This window comes from Hyperolius riggenbachi, chromosome 5 (assembly GCF_040937935.1).
Source record: "Hyperolius riggenbachi isolate aHypRig1 chromosome 5, aHypRig1.pri, whole genome shotgun sequence".
NCBI lineage: Eukaryota > Metazoa > Chordata > Amphibia > Anura > Hyperoliidae > Hyperolius > Hyperolius riggenbachi.
This window is the reverse complement of record NC_090650.1, coordinates 389,143,882-389,171,087: the sequence shown is the minus strand read 5'-3', so window position 1 is coordinate 389,171,087 and position 27,206 is coordinate 389,143,882. Positions and strand designations below refer to the sequence as shown.

The 27,206-nt window shown below is 45.5% G+C and overlaps 1 protein-coding gene across 3 annotated transcripts in view; it reads right to left on the bottom strand.

The window, feature by feature from the left end:
- Positions 1-27,206, bottom strand: part of VPS13B (vacuolar protein sorting 13 homolog B) — a 1,202,086-nt gene that overhangs the window by 202,317 nt on the left and 972,563 nt on the right. For all 3 annotated transcript variants that reach the window (XM_068237718.1, XM_068237719.1, XM_068237717.1), the window contains exon 40: positions 2,619-2,815. In XM_068237718.1, the coding sequence (XP_068093819.1) occupies positions 2,619-2,815 (197 nt within the window). The remainder of the gene's footprint in view (positions 1-2,618; positions 2,816-27,206) is intronic.

Here is a 27,206-nt window from a genome sequence, read left to right as displayed (position 1 = left end):
AGGTGGGAGGTCACAGAAAGTCTGTACTCCAAAAAAGTACTGTTGTCAGTCATGAAGATGCATGTAGAGATTACTACTTAAAGTAAACCTGCAAGTCTAGGCGAGATAGGAATCAGATACTTACCTTGGGAGGGGGAAGCCACTGGAGGCCCCCCTCCACCAAGGTGCACCAAAGCATGGACCCCCGAGGTGCAGGCACATCTAGCGTGTGAGGTAGCAAAGACCCATTAAGGCTTTGGCATCCATGCTACTACACAGGCGGCTCGCACATGCATAGTAGCATATAGCTTGGCCTTTGTCCCCCGAAGGCCAATGGGGTCCGTGCTACTGTGCATGTGCAAGCCGCTGACAAGCCCTTGTTGGCGGTTTTGCGAAGGGGAAAATGCAAGAATGGGCCGGTGGAGGAGGAAGGGGGAAGCCTCTTGAGAATCCAGATGCTTCCAGCTTCCGAGGTGAGTACCCCTTTCGGGGGCCCTTTTCTTTCCCTATAGGTACACTTTAAGATGGCCTATGCCTTTTTTTATTTAGTGCCCTATTCTAACTGCCTACTTATTAGGAATACTCAGTTTTCAGGGTTTCCTCTTAACAAAGCTATTTCTAACTGTATAACCAAGGCATTTCCAGGTCTTTATTCAAGGATGCCATAATTGTGAAGTGTACAACCTGTTCAGTAAAATCTAACTGGAAGAGAAGAAAGGTTCCGCACACCTGTAATTAGGACCAATATTTTTTATTGTCCCATGCTGCACATATACATACTATCTCTGTCAACCGGTTATGTGGAATCTTTCTACTCTCTACTCTCTGGAATTGCTTTTCGGCTCCCACACCTTACCATTGCTCAAGGTGTGCAGAGTTTACTTCCTGGAATGATTTAGGAATACACTTTGGAAAACTGCCTGATAACCTTTTTTTTTTTAAAGAACACAAAATGAATTTTTAGTTTAGCCTCTCCTTAACGCACACTTGAAGTCAGAGGGTGGTTTTGCTTCACCAGGACTAATTTCTACCCATAGGGGAAATAAATATGGCATCGTCCATATCCCTCTCACTTTAGGTGTGCTTTAATTCATGGCTAAACTAAAAATTCATTTTGTGTTCTTTAAAAAAAAACAAACAAAAAAAAAAAAACACTATTGATTAGCATGTTTATTTTCAATTGAGATAGGAATAGTTTGGGAAGTGAAGTGAAGAATAGTGTGTTAAAGAGACACTGAAGCGAGACTAAATCTCGCTTCAGGTCTTATATATAGCAGGGGCACGTGTGCCCCTGCTAAAACGCCGCTATCCCGCGGCTAAACGGGGGTCCCTTCACCCCCAACCCACCCCCCGCAAAAGATGGTCGGAAAATGGTCGCTGGCTGTCTCTCTTCCTGGAGGCAGGGCTAACGGCTGCAGCCCTGCCTCCCAGCGCGTCTATCAGACGCGCATCGCCGCCTCTCCCCCGCCCCTCTCAGTGAAGGAAGACAGAGGGGCGGGGGAGAGGCGGAGATACGCGTCTGACAGACGCGCATGGGGCAGGGCTGCGGCGGTTAGCCCTGCCCCAACCAGGAAGTGCTCCCCCGCTGCACGGAGGGGGTTTGGGGGGACAGGGACCCCCGTTAAGCCGCGCTATAGCGGCATTTTAGCAGGGGCACACGTGCCCCTGCTATATATGAGGTCTGAAGCGAGATCTATTCTCGCTTCAGACTCTCTTTAAAGTAAACATAAACTGAGAAGGATATGGATTTTTGCTTTTAAAATAATTATAGTTACCTGACTATGCTGCTGATCCTGTGTCTCTAATACTTTTAGCCCCAGTCCCTCAACCAGGACCTGGGAGGTACTTCCTGGGTCGCGGCTTAGCTTCTGATTGGAGGAAGCTCACAGGAGGCGGGCAGAGACGGGGACAGAGGCAGGGGAGCTCTCATTGAATGACATACAGAAGGTAAATAGACGGCTAGTGAAAAGGAGACTGTCGCTAGCCGGGCGATTCTTACAGGGGGGCACAGGAGAGGGGGGAATAGAGGCAGCTATAGCGAGAACCAGAGGCATGTCATTATGCACAGACCATGCCTCTGTGGTCTCTTAAGATTTCAAATACTCGCCTTGGGTTCTCTTTAACAGTGCTAGGGGGCTGATTGCAATTAGTTACACTATGCCTGTGGCATTATGTCAAATAACACATTGCCAGGGAATTAATCCATATACTGTTTTCAGATAGCATGTCCCTTTCAGTATGCAGGCATAGCGCTACTGGCACAGTGGCTGCTACTGTTACAGTGGTGGCTGATAACCTACAGGTGAGAAAAGAGGGAGGTAAGAGCAGCGATACAAGGTGGCTACTGCATGTGGCTCCACAGCTACGGCATGTGGGCCGCGTGGAATTATCAACTGTAGAGAGCTTTAGGGGCCACCAAAAAAGGCTTAGCGGGCAGCATCCCCAAGCCGGACTTAGAACATTCCTGATCTAGAACTAGTCTGTTGCTAAAGAACAGATTTGCGAGAAGTATTTTACTTTGTAACAATTTCCTCTAAATTCAATGTGTTTATTGATGACCTATATGCAATACCCTTTCTTTACATTGAATTCCCCAGTGCTTCTATCAGAACGGAGAGCATGAACGAAACTTTAATTACCTTTGGTCATCCATGGCATTGACGTTGCCATTCAGTACAATTCGCCAAAGGTCTGACGCTACCAATTCTTTCTGGTCGTTGACTGTGGTGACGCTGGGCAGCTGAAGCTCACACGGCTTGCTCTCAGACAGACTGAACTCGCGGAAGGCAACGAATGAACGCTGGAGTTCGTCCCAGTACTCAAGGCTACATGGGATCTATAAAACAACAACAGATTCAGATATTTCAGCCATAAAACTTAATATGCAAGAAAATATGCAAGCATGCAAATCTTGCCTTAAAAGACCTCAGTGCAGCCTAAATAAGTAAATATGAAAAATACACCACCATACATAGAAATCATTATTGAGGAGTGAGTCAGAAAGGCTTGGTGACTCACAATGGAACGTACTTAAACACAAGAACCCAAAATAAAATAAAAAAAATCTAAAACATAAAATGAGCTAATCAAGAAGCATAACAAATTGTATAAAATGTTCTATTGTGTTTGCATACCGAAACTTTGGCTTCACATCTACTTTGGATAGAACTTACCAAGTGTTCTCACTAGCTCTGAAATGTGCACATCATCTGCTATGGCTACTCACATCTCCAAACACAGCAAAAAGATTTAAAGAGAAACTCCAACCAAGAATTGAACTTTATCCCAATCAGTAGCTGATACCCCCTTTTACATGAGAAATAGAATGATTTTCACAAACAGACCATCAGGGGGCGCAGTGTGACTGATTTTGTGCTGAAACCACTCCCACTAGAGGCTCTGAATACTGCGGTACTCCTGGCAAACTGCCACAATGTAACAATGTTCACAGACAGGAAATGGCTGTTTAGAGCTGTCTAACAGCCAGAACAGCTAGAAACAGCTACATAACATGCCCACAGTAAAAATGTCACCATGTAATACATGTCAAAATGTGAATCTGGGAGAGGAAAGATTTTACAATGAGCAAACACTGACTAAATCATTTATACATAATTATGGTAAAAATGAAGCACTTTTTTTATTACATTATTTTCAGTGGAGTTCCTCTTTAACGTATTAAAACAATCACTACTGGGTTTATATAACAGCAATTTCACGATTACAGATAAGGAACTAAATTTCCTTATTCCTCATTCTCACTCAGTTGTCCCTCTTTTAGGACTCATGTGCGGACCTGTACAAATAAATGTACAGTATAAAGGTAATAGGTTCAATTACTAACCTAAAAGAGAGTTATTATTATGCTAAACTTTATGTTCAAACTTTGAATTACAGCTTTTCATATGCGAGTTTAACCACTTAAAGAGAACCTGAGCTGAAAATTAAGTCAAAATAAACCGAAACCCCTCATACTTGCCTCTCGTGCAGTCTACTCATCAATCTCTTTCTCCTCTCCTGCGTCCTGTGTGTCCACTGTGATCAATCAAAATTCTGTCCTCCATTTTGAAAATGGCCATAACTCCATAGCAGCTTCCTGGTCAGCAAACTGTTAAACTGTAATATCGCCCACTTGAGCCATAGGGAAACATGGACAGTACCTTGCACATTCAGTTGTAACTGACAGCTGCTGATATATAACTGACAGCAACCGATATATTTCAGTTCTGACAAAATATTGTCAGAACTGGAAGGGATCACTGTAACAAGAAAATGGTGAGCTTCTGAGAGGAACTGAAGGCGAGGTAAGTATGTCATATTAATTTGCAGCTACATTATGGATTTATTTTAAATAATTTTACTCAGTTCGGGTTCCCTTTAAGTACCAGTGGTCTCTGCCCCCTTAAAGAGAACCAGAGATGAAGCAACCTCATGTATTTTACCTTATAAATCAGTGGGAACATGACAGTAAACACCTAATCTGCTCTTTGTTACATTGTTCTCTGTTTAATTTGCCTGTTATCACCTCTAAGATAAGAATCCCGACTAAGCAGTCGGTCTGGCTTTGCTACAGAATAATTATAGCTGAGACTGTGTTCTTTGCTGTCTTCAAGTCCAAGCCTGCCCCCTGCTGGCTTTGCTCAGGAATCATTATAGCTGAGTCATTATAGCAAAGCCAGACTCAATGCTCAGTCCGGGATTCTTATCTCAGCTAGATAACAGACACTTTTAGCAGTGAGGATGGAACAGAGAGCATGGTAAGTGTTTTCTCTAATGTTCCCACTGATTTCCATGGTAAAATACATGAGGATGCTTCGTCTCTGGTTCACTTTAAGGACCAGAGATCGCTGGTACAAGAAACGGCTGAATCGGAAAATAACGAATCTCCATTGCCGTCACCGCCGCACTTCGGGATCCTGGGCCACCCACTCTGCCGTCTCTATGACGGCTGAGTTCCTGTGAGCGGGAAAAGAACCGCCTTCATTGGCTCCTGACCCTGTCTTTCAATGTAAGCCAATGGGAGTTGCTTACATTGAAAGACAGGGCCAGAAGCCAACGAATTTGGCTCCTGTCCCGCTCACAGGGCTTTGCAGTCATAGAGACAGGCAGAGCAAGTGAGCTGCGGCGAGAGACTTCGGGATTCAGCGGCGAGAACGGCGGAAGCACCCTGCCAGCCAGGTAACCACCAAAACAAGGTGTAGATTTCAATCAGCTTGGTCCTTAAGTAGTTAAAGGAAAAGTACAAAACATATGAAAGGAAGTATTAGTGTGACATGAAGTAAGAAAATGTGTATTTTACCCATGAAATCTGGCAAAAGTATGGCTGGAAATTGAAGATGTGACTGTAATCAAGGAACTGTAACCAAGGATTGAATTTCATTCCAATCAGTAGCTGATACCCCCTTTCCCATGAGAAATCTTCAACTTTTCTAGAATCAGTGGAGTCTGTATGGTGGATACTGTGGTGGATCCCCTCCCAGAGTGTAATTTGTCTGTGACCCTTGTTGCATTGTGGGAAATAACAGGTGTTTCCAACTGCCAAGGAACCAGTATGTTTCGGTGTGCGTGTGCGTGTAAATATATATATATATATATATATATATATATATATATATATATATACTTATATATATGTATATGTATATATATATATATATATATATATATATATATATATATATATATATATATATATATATATACTTATATATAATCAACCTTTCCAGCACACAGTTCCCCAACCCTGTCCTCAAGGCCCGCCAACAGTACATGTTTTGCAGAAAACCATAAACATGCAGGTTGAATTTTAAAGCAAAAAAATACATTTGCATTACAGGTAGTTCCTGGTTAACGAACGAGATAGGGACTGTAGGCTCGTTCTTAACCTGAATCTGTTCTTAAGTTGGAACATTGTGCAATCTCTGTCCCCTGTACCTCATCTATTCCCCCCGTGCCTCCACTGCCCTCTGTACCTGCTTATACAAGTTTAAAAGCTATTTTTCTTTGATTTTTTTAAAATCGATTTTCTCAAAAACTACAAGTCCAATTTGAAATTTTTTTTTGACTTGTTCCCATGGAAACACAGAATCCATGCCGTTCGTATCGGCGGGTCGTTCGTAAGTCAGGCGTTCGAAAGTCGAGGACTACCTGTACTTTATGAAATATATCTGTAGAACTACAGATCTTCTTGACACATTTGTCACTGCAATTCATCTTCAGTATCCATTTTACAACTCATTTTTTAACTCATGCTCAATTTGTTTGAGATGGAAAGCTTGCAAGGGCAGGGCCCCCTCATTTCATTGTCTGTATCATTATGTACCCCATGTTTGTTTTTCTTACTTTGTGCAGCACCACGGAATATGTTGGTGCTGTATAAATCAATAATAATAATAAACTGGGCGTAACTAGAAATCATGGTGCCCCCCAGAAAACCTTTCATGGGGTCCTTTAATGTAAACAATATTTTCTTTACCTCTTTTGGCGACCCTCACAGCCCGGGGGCCCATCTTACAAGGGTCATAAAACTAGTGTGGCCATCAGGATCTTCACACCCATAACAAGTAAAGACACAAAAACACCTAATCTGGAGTATTTGAGAAAATACACACACACACACACACACACACACACACACACACACACACACACACACACACACACACACACACACACACACACACACACACACACACACACACACACACACACACACACACACACACACACACACACACACACACACACACACACACACACACACACACACACACACACACACACACACACACACACACACACACACACACACACACACACACACACACACACACACACACACACCTCTGGGCTCCCATGGGGGCTGCTCCCCCTAATTACACTCCTGATAATAAATCATTATTTAATTGCCTAGGTTTGTGACAAGTGCCTCCTACTAAGGGGTGTATCTTGCTGTATAAAGGAGTAAATGGGTCATTAAGCTGTTGGGACATTTGATAAATGGCACTAGCTGAAAACAATGTTGCTCTGTATAATATCACCTGGACTAGTGCAACATAGTGCAATAATTAGAAAATATCCTGTATTATCCTGTATTGTTGTATTATCTATATTTAGTATCCCTACTCTAAGCAATTGTATGTGCCAAACCCTATTCCGGGCACGACCCAGTTGTGCTTGGTGATTAAAAATATTTCTGGTCTTCCTGATATTGTGAGCTATTATGGGACACAGTGAAAAGAAATGATTAATGTATTCTTGCGCTGGAAAACGTGTTAGGTCTTCTTGAATAATAATAATAATGTAATCTTACTACTGCAAAATAGCATTGTGCGTTAAGGAGCTGGTGCAGATGTACAGCCTCAAGATGAATGTTGTGATCATAAAATGATACAGATGAGCCCTGGGAGTTCTTGTTCAGATGTGTTGTGTGTAATGTGAGGAGTGACGATTCTCTCAACACTGGAGATTAAATCCAGAGCTATCTGCAGTCCTGAGTGTTGGCTCAGAGTCCGCTGACGGATTTGTCAGCATTCTCGGAATGACAGAAATCAGATGGTCTGAACTGAAGCAACTAGCGCATAGATACGCAATGCCATGTTTATGATGGCTGATAGGCCACATTTACCAGGAAAAGCATCTCTACTCGGTTTCAATGGGTGGATATGGGTAGGATGGAGGAGCCCAATGTGTGTTCTGTTTTAGTATTTTAAAATATAAATAAAAAAAAAATATAATAAAAAAAGAGAGGTAATAATCAATTACCTCTCCAGAAGATATAGACAATAGTTCAACTGGAAAAACGTTTTTATACAAAAAGCAATCTGACAACGTGTTTCATGGGTTTATGGCCCACTTCCTGGTTTTTTTTAACTTATATTTTAATACACTAAAATAGAACACACATTGGGCACCTCCATCCTACTACCTCTTACCAGTCAGCCCTCCTTAGGAGGTAATGGCTTTGCAGTTTTTCTGGAAAGTCTATCGTACTACGGGAGTAGCAGTAGAGTGTTGTACCGTGTTAGCCATCAGTAAAAGCAAGAAGTTTTAAATCAGGATGATACCATTTATTGGCTAACTAAAAAGAATAAGAATAAGCAAGCTTTCGGCCTTGCAGCCTTCGTCAGGCTTACATCCTGTTAGTTTGCAGGCTGGTGGTACAGACAGATACAGTATATACATGCAACATCAAAAGGGAAAACAGATTTTTTTTTCAAGCATAAATACATATTAAGATGCCTTAAAGAGTAACTGTCAGGCTGCAGAAGCTAATTTAAACCTCTATTCTCCTGTGTTAAACAGTTTAGACGGAAGCCAAAAAGGCAATAGTGAAGATAAAAATCTCTCTTTCATTTGATGTGTGCTTATCAGCAAAGCTGTTAGACCCAAGCTCTTAAGAGGACGCAAGCCGCATACCATACTGCAAAGCATTCTGGGGCCCTCCCCTCGGCTGCTAAGGAGAAGTTACAGGATCAAGTTTCAGCAGCTTGTAACTCAGTCCAGCGCACAGCACTGAAAAATCTCCGGGCAGAGTACACTGCAGGAGTCCGCTATTGTTCCTAGCCACATGGCTAATTAATATTCACTGCACACTAGTGTTATTCAGTACTAGCTTTTCTGTGATCAGGAAGCAGGCAGGACATGACGACACATTTGGCTTCATAGGAGACAGACAAACATGGAACCTGCCATGAGCTGTCAGGAGCATCAATCTCTGCATATACTATATACAAATTCTGTGAAGTACAAACGTGGACAGTAAAATGCATATGTAATGTAAGTACAGCCAATCTTTAGCTACTGATATATGTGTTTATTTTCTCTGAAACCTTATACCTAACAGCTCCTCTTTAAGTGAAACAGAACATCTAAATGGGGTGAGAGGTTGTTAGCGGAGATAAGGGTCCTTGTTTACACCATGCTCCCAGACCTGGGAGTTGGACTGACACAGAGGTATCGTAAATTCTAAATTCACAATTTTTTTTTTTCAAAGTGTTTTATTGAACATTTTTCCGAAAAATTTTTGACATAACATATCTCGCGTGTCCTTATGCCCAGCTCCCAGGCGACACTGCCAGGTATCAATTGTTGTACATTTCCATAGATAACAGAAAAGAGACTGGTTACAATCTGCAGCTTACTATATCAGTTTCACAACTCAACCAGAAGTCCCCTCTCTTCCCTCCCCTTCCCACCCTAACCCTCCCTTGGTCTCTCTCCCCTACCACCAGAAGAAAAAGCGGAAGTAAAAAGCATGTCCTATTTGCCTGCTGTTTGTTTAACACAAATAATACAGTATATATGCGGGCACTTTATAAATTCACAATTTTAGCTATACAGGCTGAGAAAGAGTTTAACTATCATTAACCTCATACCAATATAAAAAGTTTTTGTCCTTATTTAAGCCCTTGTCCACTGCTTTGAACTAATTTATACATTTTGTTTCTGCTATTAATCGATCATTTGACGTTTTGAAGCCACCCTTCAGGGCAGTGACACGAAGATCATACACGCTGTGTCCGATGGAACGAAAGTGTGTAGCAACTGGGAGTTCAGATTTGGTATCGTTAATAGTGTGCCTGTGTCCATTCATACGTTTGCGCAGAGTTTGTCCAGTTTCTCCCACGTACATAACATTGGGACATTTAGCACACATGATCAGACATATCACAGGAAAATGTGCCTTGTACTCTGTACTCCTGTTGTGAACCTGGTATCGTTAACCTGTCAGTGGAGTAAATGTGTGTGCAGGTCCCACACCTTTTTTGTCGGCAGGGTGATGTTCCGTTTTGTTGAGGCCTATTCAAAGAACTCCTGACAATCATCTGTTTCAGATTCAGTGCTTTTCGATATGACAAGAGGGGAGGTTTAGGGAATATCTTTCTCAGTCTGTGATCCTTGTGTAAGTACTACGGGAGAGTGACCATCCAGTATGACCTGGAGTACTGGGCAGGGATGGTTAATTCCCTGCAGGCCTATACGGTGGTTGCAGGAACTGCAACCCACCTTTGTGAGTATATATTTGTATAATTTAATCTTCCCAGTACCTGACGATACTGCATCATTGGGCTCTTGATCTCTCCCTACTTCTCACCTAGGTATTCTTGGCCCCTACAAGAATCACCCCTCAAAAAAAACAAACCCCTATATCAATGTGTGGACAGTTACCGTATGTAAAAATGCAGTGAACCTTCTCGTGTACTTTTAAGAATATTGGTGATGAAGTCAAACCAAACCTGTGCCACATTTGTGATTAATAAGTAGGGATGGTCGGAAATGCCAATTTCCGATTCCGCGGTAATTCCGCATTCCGCCATTGCCAAATACGATTCCGCTTTCCGCTACCAATTTCCGCATTCCAATGCGGAATTTCCGCCGGAAATCGCGGAAATTCCGCCCGACTTTAACATCGATTTTCTCAAAAACTATAAGGTCTTTTTGAAAACTTTTTTTTGCATCTTGTTCAGAAGATTCTGTTTAATAAACCCTGGTGTTTCTAGGACGTACAGGGGCTTTGCTATTAACCGTTAAAGTCAGCGGATTTTTCCTGTAATGTAAATGCAGAAAATAGGCAGATGCAGATTTTCTGCATTTTAAATTACAGTAAAAATCCGCCGACTTTAGCAGTTAATAGCAAAGCCCCCATAAGTCAAATTTTCAGGGGTTATTAAACTGAATCTTGTGAACAAGATGCAAAAAAATTTTTTCAAAAAGACCTTATAGTTTTTGAGAAAATCAATGTTAAAGAGACTCCGTAACAAAAATTGCATCCTGTTTTTTATCATCCTACAAGTTCAAAAAGCTATTCTAATGTGTTCTGGCTTACTGCAGCACTTTCTGCTATCACCATCTCTGTAATAAATCAACTTATCTCTCTCTTGTCAGACTTGTCAGGCCTGTGTCTGGAAGGCTGCCAAGTTCTTCAGTGTTGTGGTTCTGCTATGAACTCCCCCATCCAGGCCCCTCTCTGCACACTGCCTGTGTGATATTTAGATTAGTGCAGCTTCTCTCTGTTCTATTATCTTTTACAAGCTGGATAAATCTTCCTCTGAGCTGGCTGGGCTTTCACATACTGAGGAATTACATACAGGCACAGCTGTCTGCACTCTGCAGGAAGAAATAGCCTGACACATCAGTGGAAGATAGCTGCAGGGGGAAAGAAACACACAAATGATCTCTTGAGATTCAAAAGGATTGCTGTATACAGCCTGCTTGTTTATGGATGTATTTTCTATGTGTGGACATACTGTACATCAATCTACTTCCTGTTTTGGTGGCCATTTTGTTTGTTTATAAACAAACTTTTTAAAACTGTTTTTAACCACTTTTAATGCGGCGAGGAGCGGCGAAATTGTGACAGAGGGTAATAGGAGATGTCCCCTAACGCACTGGTATGTTTACTTTTGTGCGATTTTAACAATACAGATTCTCTTTAAAGCCGGGCGGAATTTCCGCGATTTCCGGCGGAAATCCGCCTAAAGCACTTGCATTACCGATTTTCGCATTCCGATGCGGAAATGCAATTTCCGATCGGAATTTCAGAAATTGCATTTCCGCGGAATCCGAATGAGCATCCCTATTAATAAGGTGAACCAGTACGCCTGACGCTATCACGTTAAGCACGGTAGGAGGAAGCAAGAGATGGAATGCAGGAAAGAGCCCGGAGAGCGCGAGGGGACACAGGGAGCTGGACTCCGCCCAGTTGAAACTCCAACTCTAGCCTGATTCCACTAACTGCATGCAGGAGGTGGATCAAGTTGACCTTGATGAAAAAATACACACAAGAGAAGTATAGAGGCACTCTGAGCTCCATCAGATTTCCGTGGTGACCGTCGCAGCCTGGGGGTCCATCTTGAAAGAGTCATAAAGTAAAAGTGGACATCATAATTTTCCAACCCATAACAAGTGTAGCGATAAAAACACCTGATCTAAAGGATAGACCCCTTTATTGGTGGGAGCGGAGTAGTAGTTGTGGCCTTCTTACAGCTATTTCCCCCCCCTGCAGTCACAGAGGCTGCTACCCTCTAGTTACCCCCGTCAATATCCTTTCCTCCTCACCTACGTCAAATACCAACCTTGGAGTTGAACCGACCTTACTTGAACTGGGCAGATCCGCATACATAATGTAGTAGGGGTGTCTTGACACCCTGTAGAAAAGGTAAAGGAGACAAAAGACGGGAGCCCAGTAGTGCAGTATGTCAATTACTGATGTAATAATGAATAAGTAAGATGCTACTCACAAAGGAGGGTTGCAAGCGGCAACCGACCACAGGAAGCAGGTGGAGACCATAAACTCGACTCCACTCGGGGTGGTCATGGATGGACCTGGATGTGGTCGCTCTCAAAGAAAAAAGGGGACAGGTGTCCACCGTGGTAGAAACCACGTGTGTTCTGTCACCACCCCTCGGACAGGATATGTACTGGGGTATACGATGCATAATAAGGGGGAAAAGGCGCCCTGGTTGAATAAAAACTTCTAAAAACAGTTTAAAAATGAAAACGGAAACAAGGTATCTTACCTCAATGACGAAATCTTTGTAATTTACAAAAGATTTTTATTCAGCACAGGCAATGCGTTTCGCGGGTCTGAGCCCGCTTCTTCAGGCCAATAACTGTGTCAATGTTATTGGCCTGAGGAAGTGGGCTCAGACCCGCGAAATGCGTTGCCTGTGCTAAATAAAAATCTTTTGTAATTTACAAAGATTTTGTCATTGAGGTAAGATACCTTGTTTCCCTTTTCATTTTCATTTCTGTTTTAGAAGCATTTATTCAACCAGGGCGCCTCTTCCCCCTTATTGTGCAGAGATCAACATACACATTGCCAGATTATGTAAAAAATAAAAAATCTGGTCTCTGAGTTGGTCAGAGTTTCTGCTGTTTTACTGTACTGTACAACCTGCATAGATATGCTCTGCATGTTTCTCCATTCAGAGATATTAATTTAATATTCTCCAAAAGGTGGTTACCCATTCTTAAATATTTTAATTTTAATTCTGCCAGATTTTTTTCGCATCAAGAAATTCAGTAAATAACAATTACCAGCTTCATAACAGATAACTGTCTACAGTCCCAGGAGAACCGCTACTCTCAATGAAACAAAACCACAACCAACCTCAAAAAGCCTTATATAATGCTCTTTGTTGTGTGAACACCAGGACAAATCTTGGGTGTGACTTCTAAAAATACATTTATCATGTTTCTACAAATGACTGTATTTGTCTTTGACAAGCTCCGTTCATTGGGTCACATTGCTAGCAATAAAAAGAAAGTAACCCTGGAGCTGTTGCAGGAAGATCATTTCACCGCAGAGGTCAGGAAGAAAAGAAGTAAGGCCGCAGATTGCAGTTTGTCATAACACAAGTAACAATGAACCAACTGATAATCGCTGTAGCTGAGCGTTCCAAGATTCCGCCACCTGTTAAAAAAATCAAGGAGGACTGCGGTCAGAATAAATATAGAAAGGCACACACAGCTGGAACGCTTAGGAGTACGAAGCAGCGTATTCCTGGAGGAGGTCACTGCTTTTGTTATTGCTTTTATTAATAACCTTCTCTCTATCGAGAACGTACATGTCTTTAGATTGTGGCTCTTCCCGGGTGGGCCTGCCTTGGAGAGAACATGGTTCTGGTTCCAGGAACAACTACTGTACAGCTAGATGCACACAGGAGGCAGGAAGTGTGAGCATTTTATCTTCTCCAGCGAGGCCACCTAAGCGATGTGGAGGCAGAACACAATATCTTGTATTAGGCGGAGCTCGCCAGTTCACGCTGAGATTATAAGCCTGGCTTCCTGAAGGAAGAATAAACTTCTCGTTCACCGAGCGAGTGTTTCTCCTCTTCTTTCTGTTCTGCCGCCAGACTCTCTTCGAATACAAATCTTCCATGTATTCAGCTAAAGGAAAACAAAACGTCCACATGTCTCGAGACCGAGAGGGAATCTTGGCAAAGAGGCTGTAACTCCGCACTAGCATTCTTCATATAACACTGATCTTTATCGGTTCTGCTGAAGGTAATTCAGAGCTGACAAAAGTTGCATGTCAAAACTTATTCCAGTTACTTTTGCAAGCACCAAGCTAAATAAATAGGAATAAATGACAAACAGAACTCCAAAGAGAAAGAAAACAAATTATTCCTGTTGGAGTTGGTAATCGGCTATATATATATATATATATATAAAAGGTCTCTAAGTCGAATATGCAAGGAGAAATCTGTTTGATAATCTTTGCAGGTTTCTTGGTCCTGTTATTCGAGCACCTGCCAAGCACATTGCTTGCTCTTCAGAATGCTTACATTTGGCAATGAAAGCCCTGCTGGAACCCACCTTTTATTTCCACCTGGGAAGGCAGAGATGATATCTCAAACGGCATGGAAAAGTTATTTCTCATTAGTAGTGATGAAATATGTATGATCCATTCATTATATTTTTTGATGAACATCCAAAAACACTGAAAGCATTCCACAAGCTTGATATATGCCGTATATATATTTTTTTTTACAGAACTAAAATTTTAAATCCCTCTTAAGAATGCTTTTCAAAATAGCATACATATTGCATTGTTAAAACACTGGTGGAGGCGCCGTTGTTAATAGACAACAACTAAAGCTACTATATAAGTGAGAAGTGTAATATCTTACCTTCTCAAAAGGACAAACCAGGCACTATTTCAGGCACTTTTAATGACCTGATGGAGAAGGCTGAAACCCATAAAACGCATTGGGCTTGATTCACAAAGCGGTGCTAACCTACTTAGCACGTCTAAAGTCTTTAGACGTGCTAACCAGGGTGCTAAGTAGGTTAATCAATTGAGAAATCCGGTGCTAACCTACTTCGCACCCTGGTTAGCACGTCTTAAAGGGAAGGTTCATGGACGCTGTGAAAAAAATAAAAATCCAAATCCACTTACCTGGGGCTTCCTCCAGCCCGTGGCAGGCAGGAGGTGCCCTCGGCGCAGCTCCGCAGGCTCCCGGTCTCCTTCGGTGGCCCGCCCGACCTGGCCAGGCCGACTGCCAGGTCAGGCTCTTCTGTGCTCCAATGTGCGGCTCACTGATGCGCGCTGACGTCATCGGACGTCCTCCGAGCTGTTCTGCGCAGGCTCAGTAGTTCTGAGCCTGCGCAGTACAGCCCGGAGGACGTCCGATGATGTCAGCGCGCACCAGTGAGACGCATATTGGAGCGCAGAAGACCCCGACCTGGCAGCCGGCCTGGCCAGGTCGGGCGCGCCGCCGGAGGAGTTCGGGAGCCTGCTGAGCCGCACCGAGGGCACCTCCTGCCTGCCACGGGCTGGAGGAAGCCCCAGGTAAGTGGATTTGGATTTTTATTTTTTTCACAGCGTCCCTGAACCTTCCCTTTAAGACTTTAGACGTGCTAAGTAGGTTAGCACCGCTTTGTGAATCAAGCCCATTGTATTTTGTGCATGAATAAACACTTTTTCCATTAATTATTGGTTTGTCCTTTTGAGAAGGTAAGACGTTACACTTCTCACCTATATAGTAGCTTTAGTTGTTGTCTGTCATCATGGGCACCTCCACCGGTGTTTTGGCATAGTCCATACCCTTTGAGGTTTATAGTCATGAGGACCCTACAGTCCTCACAACTATCCAAGGAAAGCCTCCAACCATCATGTGCTTTCGAATGACCTGGAAAACCAAGCAGGGATGGTTATATTCCCGCAGGCTCTGATGGTGGTGGCAAGTTCTTGTAACCCACTTTTGTGAGTATATTTCCTATAAATTTACATATACCAACTCATCCTACAATACGGCACCATTGGGCTTCTGGTCTCTCTCATCCTATAGATACTTGGAGGTTACAGGTGACCATCAGGAATTGAAATCACAGACCACGTGTGACAGTGTCTGCTCCAATGATCCGTTGGGGTCTGTCGGGAGCTCAGGATGCATTTCAACCATAGGGAAAATAACGGACAACAAAAAAGTGCAGTCCGCTTATCACAATGGATGCCAGACTGACAAGTGTTAATGGATCCTATTTATAAAATAAGATCCATTCACTGTCAGTTTTGTGATTGCGGAAAAACGGACAAATAAATGTCCATTACCACTCAAGCGGGAACACGGCCTTAAAGAGGAACTCCAGTGAAAATAATTTTTACAATAATTGTGTATAAATGATTTAGTCAGTGTTTACCCATTGTAAAATATTTCCTCGCCCTAATTTACAGACTGACATTTATCACATGGTGACATTTTTACTGCTGGCAGGTGAAGTCAGTGGAAGGAGATGCTGCTTGCTTTTTTTGGCAACAGCTATTTCCTACAATGCAATGAGGTTCCCAGACCAGAAACGGTCAGGGCTATGGTCCTGACATCACACTGTGGGAGGGGTTTCACCACAATATTAGCCATACAGAGCCTCCTAAAGATCTTGAGAAACGTAATAGATTTCTCATGGGAAAGGGGGTATCAGCTACGGATTGGGATGATGTTCAATTCTTGGTTATGGTTTCTCTTTAAGCTATGTACGCATGCTGATAGAGCACAGCAGAGGTGGCTGTCCTAACCAAGAATACAGTGTGTATACAAGTGGCCCTCAAACCATTTAAATATCTAGTATGCAACCCCCCAAGCCCAATGTTTCCTTCCTTACGCCTCTACCCAGAAGCCTCTTTATCATGCACTGCGCCATTATCCCACCTCTCCTTCCCATAGAAACAGTACGCGTTTCTCTGGTATACCAGAGCTTCTGTACAGGGCTAGTTTCCAGTGGTGCCCCCTGCAGGACTGAGTTCAATTGGGTGGCACTATTGTTGTGTGTACACACCTTAATATTACATAATCAACAAGAAAGCATTAAAATTGTGTGATTATCATACAGCCAATGCCAAAGCCCTTCTCCCTGCTGCTTCCTCCTTATTCTGCCCTCAGATTACTTCTCCAGTGCCACTGCAGGGTGTTGAGATGAGAATTGGTGTACCAAAAGAGCTTCTGACTTCCTGGCCAATTCACTGTAGCGATTCTGCCTAGAGTCACTATGTAATGTTTTGCAGGTCCTTTCAATTACAACAGTATAGAAGAAGCAAAGCCAATCCATCAGCAAAGCAACAGGCAAACAGCCACAAACTTTTATGAGGTCAAGTCTATGCTATTTTCATGTCCCCTGCACCCTTCCGTGTCATTTCACCCTCAGATCTTAGCTGAGGTAGTGAGTACGCCATATGTAAAGTAGGACTGGCTCAACTAATTGCAACCTGGTTTGCCACTGAGACCCCCATGTGCAGCCTTATAGCGATGACACAAATTATGACAGTCATAGGGAAGTGGAAGCCTGGGTTGTAAACCGCCAATACATGAAGGTCTGTGAAAATAGGCCTTTTATTGCCCAGCTCACAATGACAAAAAAAAAAAAATAGCACCCATAACCTTCCCTGTTTTTCTTGCCATAGCCTGAAGAGTTTAGCATACAGGGTATTATTATTTATATAGTGCCAACATCTTCCGCAGCGCTGTACAGAGTATATTTTTCTTGTCACCTAACTGTCCCCCAGGGGCTCAAAATCTAATCCCTTATCCCTACCATAGTCATATGTCTGTGTGTGTTTTGTTTAGTGTATGTATCATAGTCTTAATTTTTCAATTTAGGGAAAGCCAATTAAGTTATCTGTATGTTTTTAAGATATGGGGGGAAACCAGGGTACCCAGAGGAAACCCACACAGACATGGGAAGAACATACAAACTCTGTGCAGATAGTGCCCTGGCTGGGATTCAAACCGGGGACCCAGAGTTGCAAGGCGAGAGTGCTAACCACTATGCCACAGTGCTGTCTGAATATAATTTAATTCACCGGTCTTACAGTACAGATCTTGTACTCTTATCCAGACCAAGAGTCCGGCCCTAATTGCATCTCCCGCCTGCTTGTGTTCAGCAGTGGTTGAGGAATGCGTCAACCACTACCTGACTAGAGGGAAATTATACTGGTACTAGTAGACCTAAGCCCGTTTAAAAACGAGGTCTCTCTCTCATCGCTGCATGTCAGTGTGCATGCGCGCACACCTATCCACCCATGCACCCGCCCGGCTCCCTGGCCCCGTCATCCTGTCAACGGCTGTCCGTGCGGCACATGCTCAGTAGCACAAACCCACAGGGACAGGAGTGTACGCAGGGACAGTTAGGTTTTATTGTGGGGGCTCAATAAAACGTTACCAGATGTCCAGAGATTAGATAGTTGTAAATGGAACTGGTGTCCTCACTGGAGAATAATTTACAATTTTTGTTTCACTTAAAACATAAAATGCTGAAATTCAGCTCACTTTAACAGCCATTAACTTACTGATCAGAGAGATGGATCACATCTGGCTTCTGGTCTAATATCCCTTCCTCAACAAAACAACAGACTGCTGTGAGTTCCAGGATTTGGAAGCACCATGAGAGTTTATCAGCTAGTTTTGTGATTAATCACCGCTTTGTGCTGCTGATCGCGCGCAAAGTCCTGCGCGCAAAACTTTGCAATCGTGCAAAGCGCCCATAGGGTTTAATGGGCGCTGCGCGTGCACTGCGCACGCAAAGTTTTGCGCGCGGGAATGTCGCGCGAGTTTCTTTTTATCACGCCTAAAATTAGTTTAGGCATGATAAAGGGCTTTTCTTTGCACTGCTTTGTGGATCAAGCCCATTATGTCCATCTTGGGCCAATTAAAGGGAAAGGATAATCAATAGGTAAAGTTCAAGTGGCACTCCCCTTTACAAAAGTGGAAACAGTGTGAGTGATAGGACAAATTACTCTCACCCATGGGCGTAGGGCCCGAGGTCGCAGCGGTCGCACCCGCGACGGGGCCCGGCTCCTGCAGCCTGAGGGGAGGGGCCCGGGGCCCCCGCATGTGTGTGTGTATACTGGCAGCGGCAGGGCACTTAATTAACCTGGCCGGCTCTGGTGGGCTTGGCTCCCAGACAGATACAGCGCGTGCAGACATTCCACGCACTGTCTTTCTGCCTGGTCTTTAGAGCAATTATCTCCCCCTCCCTCGCTCTCTTCAGACAGCAGCGGCCACTTCAGTGTGTGTGACTGCTATACGACGTCACACACACAACAAAGTCACGCTGTCTGGGCTGGCTCTGATCTCTGAGCTGCTGTTGCAGTTCTCTGGCTGGCCTGGCTCCTCCCACATCCCTCGAGTGAGCTCAGCTTCAAATTCAGCCAGAGTCAGTGTGGGAAAGTCGTGTTTGTCGCCTGCAATTCTGCTGGACTGCTGCCATAGACAGTCAGTAGGGACTGGGAGGTCGAGGAGTCTGGAGCATTGTAAGTCCGGGCTGCATTGCCTCTCCTACTGTGTCCCTGTCTCTCTCCCTAGTCCCTATGGCTGTCTCCCCCCCCCCCCCTCGTCTCTCCCTATGGCTGTCCCCACCCCCCTGTCCCTGCCTCTCTCCCTATGGCTGTCCCCACCCCCCCTGTCCCTGTCTCTCTCCCTATGGCTGTTTCCCCCCGCCCCCCTTGTCCCTGTCTATCCCTATGGCTGTCTTCCCCCCCCCCCCGTGTCCCTGTCTCTCCCTATGGCTGTCTCCCCCCCCCCCCCGTGTCCCTGTCTCTCCCTATGGCTTTCTCTCCCCCCCGGTGTCCCTCCCTATCTCTCCCTATGGCTGTCTCCCCCACCTGGTGTCCCTTTCTCTCTCCCTGTGGCTGTCTCCCTAACTGTGTCCGTGTCTCTCCCTGTGGCTGTCTCTCTCCTTGTGTCCCTTTCTCTCTCCCTGTGGCTGTCTCCCTACCTGTGTCTCTCCCTGTGGCTGTCTCTCTCCTTGTGTCCTCGTCTCTCTCCCTGTGTCTCTCCCTGTGGCTGTTTCTCTTCCTGTATCCCTTTCTCTCTCCCTGGCTGTCTCTCTCCCAGTGTCCCTATGTCTCTCCCTGTGGCTGTCTCTCTCCTTGTGTCCCTGTGTCCCGATCTCTCTCCTGGTTTCCCTGTGTCTCTCCCTGTGGCTGTCTCTCTCCCTGTGTCCCTTTCTCTCTCCCTGTGGCTGTCTCCCTACCTGTGTCCCTGTGTCTCTCCCTGTGGCTGTCTCTCTCCTTGTGTTCTCGTCTCTCTCCCTGTGTCTCTCCCTGTGGCTGTCTCTCTCCCTGTGTCCCTGTCTCTCTCCCTGGCTGTCTCTCTCCCAGTGTCCCTATGTCTCTCCCTGTGGCTGTCTCTCTCCTTGTGTCCCTGTGTCCCGATCTCTCTCCTGGTTTCCCTGTGTCTCTCCCTGTGGCTGTCTCTCTCCCTGTGTCCCTTTCTCTCTCCCTGTGGCTGTCTCCCTACCTGTGTCCCTGTGTCTCTCCCTGTGGCTGTCTCTCTCCTTGTGTTCTCGTCTCTCTCCCTGTGTCTCTCCCTGTGGCTGTCTCTCTCCCTGTGTCCCTGTCTCTCTCCCTGGCTGTCTCTCTCCCAGTGTCCCTATGTCTCTCCCTGTGGCTGTCTCTCTCCTTGTGTCCCTGTGTCCCGGTCTCTCTCCTGGTTTCCCTGTGTCTCTCCCTGTGGCTGTCTCTCTTCCTGAGTCCCAGTCTCTCTCTCTGTGGCTGTCTCTCTCCCTGTATCCCTGTCTCTCTCCGTGTCCCTGTCTCTCTTCGTGTCCGTCTCTCTCTCTCTGTCCCTGTCTCTCTCCCTGTGGCTGTCTCTCTCCCTGTCCTCGTCTCTCTCCCTGTGTCCCTGTCTCTCCCTGTCCTCGTCTCTCTCCCTGTGTCCCTGTCTCTTTCCCTGTGTCTCTCCTGTGTCCCTGTCTCTCTCCCTGGCTATCTATACTGAGGCACCTACTCTTGGCTACCTATACTGAGGCACCTATTCCTGACTACCTATACTGGGGCACCTATACTGGGGCACCTATTCTGGAACACCTATACCTGGCTACCTATACCTTAGTTACCTATACCTGGCTATTTAATGTAGGGGGGGGGGGGGCCCAGGTCCAAATTCCGCATCGGGGCCCTGAGGTTTGTAGCTACGCCACTGCTCTCACCAATTCACCGTCGTTTCCTGGAACCCCCTGCTGGAACGTGTGCACATCGGCTTGAATGAAGAAAGACTATAAATGCCAATATCGGAAGAAGAAAGACCAAGTATACCGGGCGAAACAGTAGAAGAGACAAGAGCGCTCCTTTGGTGCAATACTTTTCTTTACTTAAAATTCCACGCATACAAATTACACTTACAGTGTGTTAAAAACAGAAGCGCATCTCAGGCCTGCCAGCCGTCCTCTCCTACCCTGTGTTTGGCCAAAACAACAGGTGCGGTTTGTCCCGACGCGGAGCTGGATTCGGTGGGCGGGGCTTGGTCACGCTGGAGCCGTCTGACGTCACGACGCGTTTCAGCGCTAACCACGCCTTCGTGGACCTGACGCCTGAGGCCTGAGATGCGCTTCTGTTTTTAACACACTGTAAGTGTAATTTGTATGCGTGGAATTTTAAGTAAAGAAAAGTATTGCACCAAAGGAGCGCTCTTGTCTCTTCTACTGTTTCACTCAGGTCACTGGCACCACCCAGCAACCAGGAGCAGCACCTTTACGCCATCATAGCCCATACTGAGTAAGAGGGTAGCGCAGGAGAGTCTCTTCCTTCTGTACCAAGTATACCGGGCACCTTCCGTTCTGGTTATTTATTGCAGTGGGTATATCACAGGTTGCTTGTGGTGGTGTGATGGAGGTGGGGGGGTGCCGGGCACCAGATGGGGCTTGCGACGGCCGTTTCGCGTCTCAACGGACGCTTGGTCACGCTGCGCTCCAACATTGGAGCGCAGCGTGACCAAGCGTCCGGTGAGACGCGAAACGGCCGTCGCAAGCCCCATCTGGTGCCCGACACCCCCCCACCTCCATCACACCACCACCTCATGATTTAAATGATGGACACATCGTTGTCAAGCAACCTGTGATATACCCACTGCAATAAATAACCAGAACGGAAGGTGCCCGGTATACTTGGTCTTTCTTCTTCCGATATTGCCAATTAAAGGGAAAGCCAATTAACTTACCTGTGTGTTTTTGGTATGTGGGAGTACACCCACACAGACACAGGGATAACATATAAACTCCTTGCAGATAGTGCCCTGGCTGGGGTTTGAACTGGGGACTAAGCGCAAGAGTGCTATCTCTATCTACTAGGCCACCATGCTGTCCTGTTCCACTTAGTACTGGATGAGCAGAAAATGGAGAAGTTGTGCAGAAAAAACACTGCTGACCAGGCTCCATATGTAAGAGATGGGACTTTACTATGCTCTGATATTGCTTTACGGGAGAAAAGTAAACAAACATTTGTTTTGATTATTTATTTATTTATTTTTTTTTGGGGGGGGGGGGGGGGGGGGGGGGTTTGCTTTGCAAACCTTTTGTTAAATACTTCCGGGCCACAGTGACTGACATTTACAATGTAATTGGGAGCTGTTATCGCTACAGAGTTTTCAATTACCGCACGCTTCTGCCGATCTCCCGTCGCTGCAGCCTACTCTCTCTGCTGTCAGATTAATAGCAGAGCTCTGTGAGTCGGTCAGGAGCCAATTTCATTACCTCCCTGTGATCACTGTGATTGACTAGGATTAGCTGTGATTGGCTCACAGTGATCACAGGGCCAGGAGCTAATGAAATAGGCCACTGACTGGCTAACAGAGCTCTGTGTGGGCTGCAGCAATGGGAGAGCGGCAGAAACACTGGGGAAGATGGGTCCGTGCGGTGTGAAGTTGGTGAACCCTGTTATTTACCAGAAAGTCCTTAACCACTTGCCGACCGCCTACTTCATATTGGCGGCGGCAAAGTGGCAGCCCCAGGACCACGTAACGCAGATTGGCGTCAGGTCCTGGGGCACTCTCTGGCCGGGGATCGCGCGCTGGGATGCGCGCGCATCCACCGGCAATAGGCTCCGCCCACCCGCGACGTCAACCCACCGGCCAATCGGAAGCGCCGGCGGGTTGTTAACCCGACGATCCCCGGATAGGAAGCGTATAATACGCTTTGTAATGTTTACAAAGTGTATTATACAGGCTGCCTCCTGCCCTGGTGGTCCCAGTGTCCGAGGGACCACCAGGGCAGGCTGCAGCCACCCTAGTCTGCACCCAAACACACTGATCTGCCCCCCCCGCCCCCTGATCGCCCACAGTACCCCTCAGACCCCCCCCTGCCCACCCCCCAGACCACCATTTGCACACAATCACCCCCCTAATCACCCATCAATCACTCCCTGTCACTATCTGTCAACGCTATTTTTTTTTTTAGTCCCTAAACTGCCCCCTGCTCCCTCCTGATCACCCCCCCACCCCTCAGATTCTCCCCAGACCCCCCCAGACCCTCCCCCCCCCCTGTGTACTGTATGCATCTATCCCCCCTGATCACCTGTCAATCACCCGTCAATCACCCATCAATCACCCGTCAATCACCCGTCAATCACCCCCTGTCACTGCCACCCATCAATCAGCCCCTAACCTGCCCCTTGCGGGCAATCTGATCACCCACCCACACCAATAGATCGCCCGCAGATCCGACATCAGATCACCTCCCAAATCCATCGTTTACATCTATTCTCTCCTCTAAACACCCACTAATTACCCATCAATCACCCATCAATCACCCCCTATCACCACCTGTCACTGTTACCCATCAGATTAGACCCTTGCGGGCACCCAATCGCCCGCCCACACGCTCAGATTGCCCTCAACCCCCCCCTTATCGATTCGCCAGTGCATTATTTACATCCGTTCTTCCCTGTACTAACCCACTGATCACCTGTCAATCACCCCCTGTCACTGCCACCCATCAATCACCCCCTGTCACTGCCACCCATCAATCAGCCCCTAACCTGCCCCTTGCGGGCAATCTGATCACCCACCCACACCAATAGATCGCCCGCAGATCCGACATCAGATCACCTCCCAAATCCATCGTTTACATCTATTCTCTCCTCTAAACACCCACTAATTACCCATCAATCACCCCCTATCACCACCTGTCACTGTTACCCATCAGATTAGACCCTAATCTGCCCCTTGCGGGCACCCAATCACCCGCCCACACGCTCAGATTGCCCTCAGACCCCCCCCTTATCAATTCGCCAGTGCAATATTTACATCTGTTATTCCCTGTAATAACCCACTGATCACCTGTCAATCACCCATCAATCACCCCCTGTCACTGCCACCCATTAATCACCCCCTGTCACTGCCACCCATCAATCAGCCCCTAACCTGCCCCTTGCGGGCAATCTGATCACCCACCCACACCAATAGATCGCCCGCAGATCCGACATCAGATCACCTCCCAAGTGCAGTGTTTACATCTCTTCTCTCCTCTAAACACCCACTAATTACCCATCAATCACCCCCTATCACCACCTGTCACTGTTACCCATCAGATTAGACCCTAATCTGCCCCTTGCGGGCACCCAATCACCCGCCCACACCTCAGAACGCCCTCAGACCCCAGCCCTGATCACCTCGCTAGTGCATTGCTTGCATCTATTTCCCCCCTCTAATCACACCTTGAGACACCCATAAATCACCTCCTGTCACCCCCTAGCACACCTACCCATCAGATCAGGCCCTAATTTGCCCCGTGTGGGCCCTGATCACTCGGCCAAACCCTCAGATCCCCCTCAGACCCCCTTCCGATCACCTCCCCAGTGCATTGATTGCATCTATTTTCCCCTCTAACCGCCCCCTGAGACACCCATCAATCACCTCCTGTCACCCCCCTAGCACTCCTATCCATCAGATCAGGCCCAATTCATCCTGTCATCTAAGAGGCCACCCTGCTTATGACCGTTTCCACAAAATTTGCCCCCTCATAGACCACCTGTCATCAAAATTTGCAGATGCTTATACCCCTGAACAGTCATTTTGAGAAACTTGGTTTCCAGACTACTCACAGTTTTGGGCCCGTAAAATGCCAGGGCAGTATAGGAACCCCACAAGTGACCCCATTTTAGAAAGAAGACACCCCAAGGTATTCTGTTAGGTGTATGATGAGTTCATAGAAGATTTTATTTTTTGTCAAAAGTTAGCGGAAATTGGATTTTTATTGTTTTTTTCACAAAGTGTCATTTTTCACTAACTTGTGACAAAAAATAAAATCTTCTATGAACTCACCATACCCCTAACGGAATACCTTGGGGTGTCGTCTTTCTAAAATGGGGTCACTTGTGGGGTTCCTATACTGCCCTGACATTTTAGGGGCCCTAAACCGTAGGGAGTAGTCTAGAAAACAAATGCCTCAAAATGACCTGTGAATAGGACGTTGGGCCCCTTAGCGCACCTAGGCTGCAAAAAAGTGTCACACATGTAGTATCGCCATACTCAGGAGAAGTAGTATAATGTGTTTTGTGGTGTATTTTTACACATACCCATGCTGGGTGGGAGAAATCTCTCTGTAAATGGACAATTGTGTGTAAAAAAAAATCAAAAATGTGTCATTTACAGAGATATTTCTCCCACCCAGCATGGTTATATGTAAAAATACACCACAAAACACATTATACTACTTCTTCTGAGTACGGCGATACCACATGTGTGACACTTTTTTGCAGCCTAACTGTGCTAAGGGGCCCAAAGTCCAATGAGTACCTTTAGGATTTCACAGGTCATTTTGAGACATTTGGGTTCAAGACTACTCCTCACGGTTTAGGGCCCCTAAAATGCCAGGGCAGTATTGGAACCCCACAAATGACCCCATTCTAGAAAGAAGACACCCCAAGGTATTCCGTTAGGAGTATGGTGAGTTCATAGAAGATTTTATTTTTTGTCACAAGTTAGCGGAAATTGATATGTATTGTTTTTTTTTTCACAAAGTGTCATTTTCCGCTAACTTGTGACAAAAAAAAAATCTTCTATGAACTCACCATACCCCTAACGGAATACCTTGGGGTGTCTTCTTTCTAAAATGGGGTCACTTGTGAGGTTCCTATACTGCCCTGGCATTTTAGGGGCCCTAAACCGTGAGGAGTAGTCTAGAATCCAAATGCCTCAAAATGACCTGTGAATAGGACGTTAGGCCCCTTAGCGCACCTAGGTTGCAAAAAAGTGTCACACATGTGGTATCGCCGTACTCAGAAGAAGTAGTATAATGTGTTTTGAGGTGTATTTTTATACATACCCATGCTGGGTGGGAGAAATCTCTCTGTAAATGGACAATTGTGTGTAAAAAAAAATCAAATAATTGTCATTTACAGAGATATTTCTCCCACCTAGCATCTGTATGTGTAAAAATACACCCCAAAACACATTATACTACTTCTCCTGAGTACGGCGGTACCACATGTGTGGCACTTTTTTGCACCCTAAGTGCGCTAAGGGGCCCAAAGTCCAATGAGTACCTTTAGGATTTCACAGGTCATTTTGCGACATTTGGTTTCAAGACTACTCCTCACGGTTTAGGGCCCCTAAAATGCCAGGGCAGTATAGGAACCCCACAAATGACCCCATTTTAGAAAGAAGACACCCCAAGGTATTCCGTTAGGAGTATGGTGAGTTCATAGAAGATTTTATTTTTGTCACAAGTTAGCAGAAAATGACACTTTGTGAAAAAAAACAATTCAAATCAATTTCCGCTAACTTGTGACAAAAAAAAAAAATCTTCTATGAACTCACCATCCTCCTAATGGAATACCTTGGGGTGTCTTCTTTCTAAAATGGGGTAATTTGTGGGATTCCTATACTGTCCTGGCATTTTAGGGGCCCTAAACCGTGAGGAGCAGTCTTGAAACGAAATTTCTCAAAATGACCTGTGAAATCCTAAAGGTACTCATTGGACTTTGGGCCCCTTAGCACAGTTAGGGTGCAAAAAAGTGCCACACATGTGGTATCGCCGTACTCAGGAGAAGTAGTATAATGTGTTTTGGGGTGTATTTTTCCACATACCCATGCTGAGTGGGAGAAATATCTCTATAAATTGACAATTGTGTGTAAAAAAAAATAAAACAATTGTCATTTACGGAGATATTTCTCCCACCCAGCATGGGTATGTGTAAAAATACACCCCAAAACACATTATACTACTTCTCCTGAGTACGGCAATACCACATGTGTGGCACTTTTTTGCAGCCTAACTGCGCTAAGGGGCCCAAAGTCCAATGAGCATCTTTAGGCTTTACAGGGGTGCTTACAATTAGGCACCCCCCAAAATGCCAGGACAGTGAACACACCCCACAAATGACCCCATTTTGGAAAGTAGACACTTCAAGGTATTCAGAGAGTAGCATAGTGAGTCCGTGGCAGATTTCATTTTTTTTTGTCGCAAGTTAGAAGAAATGGAAACTTTTTTTTTTTTTTTTTTTTTTGTTA